Source organism: the organism of the source record quoted next, unplaced genomic scaffold (assembly GCF_019419815.1).
Source record: "Pyrus x bretschneideri cultivar Hongxiangsu unplaced genomic scaffold, Pyrus_bretschneideri_v1 Contig25, whole genome shotgun sequence".
Lineage (NCBI taxonomy): Eukaryota > Viridiplantae > Streptophyta > Magnoliopsida > Rosales > Rosaceae > Pyrus > Pyrus x bretschneideri.
Window position 1 is genome coordinate 3,665,982 of NW_025999557.1, and position 7,550 is coordinate 3,673,531.

The following is a 7,550-nucleotide window of genomic DNA, read 5'->3' on the forward strand; positions in this document are numbered from 1 at the left end:
TGATGCAACTGAGTTATTCTTGCTGACCCACAGCACCTTCGTAATAACTTTTCATGTAAACACAACACAAGAGTGTTTAATTAACATTTGTAAACAAAAGCATTTCAATTTAACACCTCAATTAATTTCCTAGTAAGAAGAGAAGAGTGGTAGATACCTGCTGCAATGGCTTTAATGTAACCTCTCTGCCTGAAGATAATTTCTTCTTTGAGTTGATAGCTTGATGCATCTAAACAGCTAAAGTGAATAAAGTTAATTAAATGAATCCACACACGTTTCCTATTTGAGAGCATCAAATTGAAAATTTGGCAGATACTTAACTTGAGCGGGAAATCCTCCCGCCCAGTAATCCCTAGGAAAACAATTATTTAATTCATACACACTTATGGAGGTCAGCAGGTAGCCACACAAAATGGCCAGGTGTTGCTATTACCAAATAAAATAATTGGCAACCCATTAAATAATTGATCAGTCTGTGAGGTGGCAGATGGTTGATGAGATTGGCATATGCATTGTGTGGTCAAATTTGAGTGCTTTTGTAAGAAGAATCCCGGAACTATTAATTTTTCACACCCTAATTAAATGTTAATCCACTAAGTGGGTGTGAACTTACAATTAAGTGCCCTGCCCTCCATTCTAATCTCAATTATAAATATCAACCTTGAAGAGGTTTTTGGACGTACAGCAGTTTCAACTTCGTCTGAAATTTACACCTAATCACCAATGTCGCCTTTATTCCCAAATGCTCGCAGACAGTTATTTTGTAACAGAAGTGAAGACCTTTTTCCTACAGTGGATCATGAAGTGCTTAGTCCCACGATGCGTGCCCCAACCAATAACATTGCAACCCCAGTTCCCACCCAAGAAAACCTTGTCCCTGTGCTCACTGCCAATCATGAAGATCCTGATTTTTGGCGTTACCTAGAAGCTAACTTTCACATTGAATTCGAGTACGAGCAAAACCCCACACTGGATTCAGGTGCTAACCAGCAGTTTAAATCCCCTGCAAAGACAACTACTGCTTTGGGTGAATGGAACGACTTCTCGCATGGCTCTAACATGCCTGTTTACCCTCCTCAATCACCCAATCCCTTGATCAATATTTATTGTCCTCGTTATGATGAGGCAGCAAAAAATGTGATCTTGAAAGATGACCAATTTCCATCTGATCTTCCAGGTTTCGGTGTGAATGTGATTCCTCCCTGGTCCAACGAAATCGGCTACATGAAGCATGGTAGCAGTGGAAAACATCCTTGCATCAATGGTGATACTGACAAATTAATGAGTAGTGGAAAGCAACCTTCCATCAGTGGTGACACAGTGAAAATAATATCATCTTTTTTCCCGGGTGATTCATACCGCTTTGATCCTATTGAGATTTGCAATGCTGTACATTTCGATTCTGATTCTGATTGTACCAGTACTGCGAGGACTCGTCATCCTCAAAAAAGGTACAAGGCAGTTAAGGAGTGTGCTGCGTGCGAATATGTGGGTGGTCAAGAACATTGTGATTGGATGAATCGTGCTACAGGTCAAGCAAAACAGGAAGTCATCCCCAAAGATATGCAGAATGCAAAATCACCATCCGATGATGCTTATGGTAAGAAGAGTTGAACCTATTTGGGAATGGATGTTATATTATGCTATTAGTATTCACGTATGTCTAGTGCAATGCAAGATATCAACGTTTACAAAACAAATCTCTAGTCTTTTGCTCTATGTAAACATTCATACTCAGATTGTACCTCCGTACAAGATATGGATGTTTATCTTATGAACCTATGCAGTTGGTAACTATATAGACCGCTATGTTATTTTTGTTTCTGTATGGATGGTTTCTGGAATCAATATCATGTATGACTACTCTATGTATTTTGCAATTATAATAATGTGTACTAGTTTGATTTAGACGTATTCAGCTACAGATGCGCTCATTAAATAGCATGACAGAAAAACAAAGAAATCTGAAGACAAAATATATAGTGAAGTAATGCTTACATCTTCCAGAGCAGATGAATGGTTAGAAACTTCAAAGTTTAGAGGAGAAAACGTTGGTTGCGAATTTCCTTCAAGATCCCCAGCTATACCATGTAGAGCTTTAATAGTAGAACCAAACATGTTTTTAAGCTTTCCTAATCTTCCTCGTAGTTCTTCAATAGCTTTCAAAATTAAGCCAAATTAATAATGAAGTTGTATATAGACTGACAATTCAATCTCAGGAATGCATGCAAAGACAATCATCTTCTTATCTAGACCTTACCTCCGCCATCGTTGATACAAAGGACTGCATGTCCTCTTCCATATATTTTAATTGCTGCTCCTGTTGTGTCACTGCAAATGCCACAATGTTATGCAAAACTTCAAGGTGCTGAGTTAATGTGGACTTAAATTTCTTGACTAGTATCCGGTTTTCATCTTCAATTTTGTCATTCCACTCTACAAAACCATCCATGGTCATAATCATAAATAACCCGAAGTTGTGAGGGAGATCTGATGCAGCATTCTCTAGCTCTGCTCTAATTAGCTCAAATGCACGCCCAACGAGTGATTTCTCTGAAAGTTAACAATGGAATAATAGTAAGAAAAGGGCATTTAAATGTACCTTCCAGCTTTAAATTAATATATGGATAAATATAAACATGAACTAGTGTAGAATAATCCCGAATGTCGACTGTATAACTTTAAAGTAAGATGAAATGGAGAGAATCTATCTATGGTCTAAAAATGCAGATGGTGGCACGACAATTTGTTTTAGCAGCCAACTTTGCTCACCCAATTGGAGGAGATTCACTATCAGAAATTCCTTCTCTTTCATGGTCGCATTTGCTTGTCAACGCTTGTCGTCAAGATTATATAGTTCATGTCCAGTTTCCTCAAGCATTATCTGAATATAAAGTGTTTAATTATCTCAGAACAAGAGCAGAAAGAACAAAATGAGACTCTGTAAGTCCATATTACAAATGTATTACCTCAGTTTTTCCAAGTTTATCATTCAATTGTACAACCAAAAGTTGTTGACAACTGTAAAGTTCCTGAAGCTCCAGCAATTGCTGCTCTTAGGCCAATGTAACGTTTATATTAGTTCCCACCTTGTAGTCAATATTATTGAAAACGAAAGGAATGAAATCTTGACGGAGATACCTTGTCTTTTGAATCATAATAAAGTTCAATCCGCTCTATCTTTTCAGCCATTGCATACAGTAAATAAAGAGTTAATGAAGTTAATAACCAGTCAATTGTGAATGTAGGAAAAGCAGTCCATAATTCATTTAAATGACAAGAATAAGACCTTCTTCTCTGCTTCTTCACTAACATAACGATCTCATGGTATATATATTCCATTCTTCTCTCTGGCAGCATATACCTCTGCATGAACATAAGAAACATGTCATACAATTTAGCTTGCAGCAAAGTAACACTAAAGAATCATTAAATAACCTGTGAAACAAAAAAAAAAATCTCTGGACAGAGAGATTGAGAGCACATCAACGCTGGAATCAGTTAACAACCTTGCTTGAACATACGATCAATCTCAGAATACAAATCGTTGATCAAAGCAGACTTCATCATTTTTTGATTGACCTGAAACATTAACCAACAACAAACCATAACAAGGGTTAGAATGAAAGACATTTGAACTATATAATTTGTGAGAACAGGGATGGTGCAAACTTTTCACCTCTGGTTTGTTCTTTATATTTTTGGCACGGTGTGCATAGTCGAACGTGTTGAGTGTTTCTTCCAAACACTACATGAAGCTGCCACTTAAAGACACCAATTAAATATATTGCATATAATACGAAATCAAAAAACTAATAGTCAGGGCAATGCTTGGTTCATGAATGAATGTCAAAATGTACAAATATTTCCATATCCTACAACACTGTCAGCGAATCAATACTTCGTATAACTAGTACGTTCATCAAAAGTGAGATGCTTTTACAAGCAATCTTCAAAGTCTTGGGCGTCTACATCGATTCTAACTCGAACCTCATCATTATCACCAGTTGCATGTTCGACATCTTGTCCATCGCACGGATCATCATCATGTGTTGAGGACATATCAAAGAAATCACGTGGTCTTGTTTTGATTGCAACATGCCATTCTATATCTGTTGGGTCTTGTACATAGAACACTTGTAGTGCTTGTGATGCGAGAATGAATGGGTCACTTGTAGACGAAATCTTATTGAAGTTAACCAATCTAAAGCCATATCTGTCTGATTTTACTCCCTCACCTGTATTTCTGGAAGTGCCATCAAACCAGTTGCACTTGAATAATACCACTGTCCGTTCCATATGGTACTTGATTTCAAATACATCTGTTAGAACCCCATAGTAGTCTACCAAACCGGTAACAGGGTTCCGGTCACGTGGGCCAGCATAACTTGGAACATTAGACTGTAGGAAAACACCATAGTTTTGGTAATTCCCATTGGATTGTGTGCCTATTACTTTGAACCTGAACCCATTACATACAAAAATCTTATATCTCCGACACCATTTACTAGGTCCATTAGCAAGCGCTACTAAGTCGTCAGTTGCCCTTGGGTCACTTGATTGTTGCAATTGATTAACCTACACAATTTACACCCACGTTCATATGCATAGTTAAGAATAGGAAGCTAAATAGGAAACCAGTATACGCAGAATCAACTTATTCCGTACTAACATGTTTTTCAAACCAATCTGGGAAGGATTTAATAGCTTCTTTCTCTGCTTGTAGCATGGTTACACGCCTCCCTCGAGTTTTTTGAGCATTCTCCACGTAACTTCTGTATGTGAAAATAAAGTCATTCTCACTCTGTATAACCAAAAGGAGAGATTCAGAAGTTGGTGCCATTTAACTGCAATATATAAGATTTAAGTGTAATCACCTCCTATATGCCATTGACTTATCACAATTGGCTAAAACATACGATCGTGCAATCTCCCAATCGTGGTTGTCAAGATGATAATCTTCCCGCATACCAAGTGAATGCCCAGTGGCACAAAATATGTCAAAGTCACCCTCATAGTCAGGACGTATTCTATCTGCATTTCGGCTTGGACGGTTCAAACGTGTCTCCACGCCTTCCAAATACATCGCACAAAAAGACAAGCACTCCTCAGCCAGATATCCTTGGGTCATGCTTCCCTCTGGTCGATTTTTATTTCGAACATACTTCTTCAACGTCAGCAGGAACCTAATTTAAATAGGACAACATCAAATTTGTTGTTCTAAATTGTATGATGCACAGATGTAATAACCATACAAATATATTAAAAGTTAAGGAATACCTCTCAATTGGGTACATCCATCTGTAGTGCACCGGACCTGCAAGTGCAGCTTCCTCGGCAAGATGTATTGTGAGGTGAAGACTGACGACAAAGAATGCAGGCGGTAATATCCTTTCCAATTGGCATAGGATCATAACTATTTTGGGTGTGAGTTTGCGAAAGCATTCCACTGACCCTTTTTTAGTACACAAATGTCTGAAGAATGCACTTAGTTCCAATAATATCTGTGCAGTCGCAGTTGGGAGGCATTTACGTATGGCAATTGGAAGGAATTGCTGCATTAAAACATGCCAATCATGACTTTTAAGTCCCCTTACGATCTTTTCCTTTGTATGCACAAGTCGTGAAATATTGGACGAGTAATTGTCAGGCACTTGTATTGAGGCTAAAACCTTGCAAAACAATTCCTTCTCTAATGGTTTCATAGTATATACACCGGGAGGCATCTTTGCCTTTCCATTGACAAATTTTCTGTGCAACTCCGGTTTCATGCCCATCAATTCCAGATCCAACCTTGCATTCAAGTTATCCTTGCTTTTCCCAACAATACCCAGCAGAGTTGCAACCAAACTTTCAGTGACATTTTTTTCAATGTGCATGACATCAAGGCAATGTCGAAGCACAAGATGTTCCCAATACGGCAACTTGAAGAAAATACTATGTTTCTTCCATGGCCCAACTGTTGCTCTAGGTAGTGGTCTTTTTTCTCCAACCACTTTCCGTGGGGTCTTACCATATTTGAACCGTAAAATGGACAACTGTCGACGACATTCACATCCGGTCAAGGGGGAAGGTGCTTGCTCTCTCTCGTCAGAAAGATTAAAGGCTTTCCTCTGTCGACGAAAAACATGTGACATGGGCAAGAAACGACGGTGACCCATATAACAATATTTCCTACCCTTTTTAAGATATGTCGACTCAGTCTTGTAGTTGCAACAAGGACATGCTAATTTCCCATGTGTGCTCCAACCGGACAAGTTCCCATAGGCGGGGAAGTCGCTAATAGTCCATAAAACAGCTGCTCGTAAGGTGAAGGTCTCTTGCCTAAATGTATCATAAGTGGGAACCCCTGAGGTCCACAATACTTTCAGCTCGTCTATTAATGGTTCAAGGTATACGTCAATATCATTTCCCGGAGATTCTTTTCCCGGTATTAACAAAGCCATCAATATGAACGGTGCTTTCATACACAACCAAGGTGGTAAATTGTAGACAGTCAACAATACTGGCCAGATGCTATAGTCGGAGCTGCATTTTCCGAAGGGGTTGAATCCGTCACTTGCCAACCCAAGACGTACATTGCGCATTTCATCACCAAATGTTGGAAATTTCAAATCTAATTGCTTCCATGCAAAGGAATCAGCTGGATGTCTTAAGAAGCCATCCTCGGGGCGAGAAAGCCCATGCCAACACATATCTTCACTGGTGTGTCGAGACATGTAAAGCCTTTGTAAGCGAGGTGTAATAGGAAAATATCTTAGCACCTTCCGAGGTATTCTCTTTTTACTGCTTCGTGATGTCTCATCAACCTCGGTTGTATATCTGGACACACCACATGTTTGACAAGCATCTAAACCACTGTTATGTTTCCAATACAACATGCAGTCATTTTCACATGCATGGATCTTTTGGTGAGGCAACATGAAATTTTTCAGCAATCCCTTTGTACTCATCACGTTATTTGGTAAAGAATGACCATTTGGGAGTATATGTTTCAAAAGCTGAAGATTAGCTTGCACTGCACTTTCGCTGCACCCATATAAACACTTGTTTTGAAATACTCGTATTAGGAAGTCCATTTTCTTCATACCACAACCCGGATATAATTCTGCGTTGCCGTCTTGCACCATGGCTTCAAACTTACGTGCATATGCAGGTATCACAGTTTCCTGCCCGCTGTGATTATTAATAGGCATGCCACCCATTACACTGGGACCAGAGAAAATATCTTCAAGCAAGGGGCCTAGTTCACAATAAGGATTAGTAACAGTAGCACTTTGTTGTGCAGCTTGGCTACTTGCAATAGGGTCACCAAATGTCTCTCCATGCCATACCCACGAGCCTTCCAAGTATGAACGGTCCATACCTTCAACAATTAGATGTGCTTCAACTTCATTCTTACTCAACCAAAACCTATTCAAGCATTTAGCACATGGACATTTGATGTTGCCATCAAGAGAAGAAACTTGCAATGAGTTTGAGATAAATTTTGCTAGCCCTGTTCTGTAATCCTCTGTAAACGGATTCAAACTGGCCCAACTTTTGTCCAT

The 7,550-nt window shown here is 39.1% G+C and overlaps 1 protein-coding gene across 1 annotated transcript; it reads right to left on the minus strand.

Moving 5' to 3' along the window:
- Positions 1-3,939: 3,939 nt before the first annotated feature.
- Positions 3,940-7,550, minus strand: LOC103954241. Its single transcript, XM_048586674.1, has 3 exons — positions 5,281-7,550; positions 4,920-5,186; positions 3,940-4,462 (listed from the first exon to the last, which is right to left on the minus strand). The coding sequence occupies exons 1-3, from the start codon at positions 7,548-7,550 to the stop codon at positions 3,940-3,942; spliced, it is 3,060 nt and encodes a 1,019-aa protein (XP_048442631.1).

Excerpts from the sequence above, each read along its gene's own strand:
- LOC103954241 (XM_048586674.1), bottom strand. The coding sequence starts at position 7,550 with ATGGACAAAAGTTGGGCCAGTTTGAATCCGTTTACAGAGGATTACAGA. Across the intron at positions 5,187-5,280 it reads TGGATGTACCCAATTGAGAG|GTTCCTGCTGACGTTGAAGA; the intron begins GTATTCCTTAAC and ends TATTTAAATTAG. Across the intron at positions 4,463-4,919 it reads GATTGGGAGATTGCACGATC|GTTCAAAGTAATAGGCACAC; the intron begins GTATGTTTTAGC and ends TAATGGGTTCAG.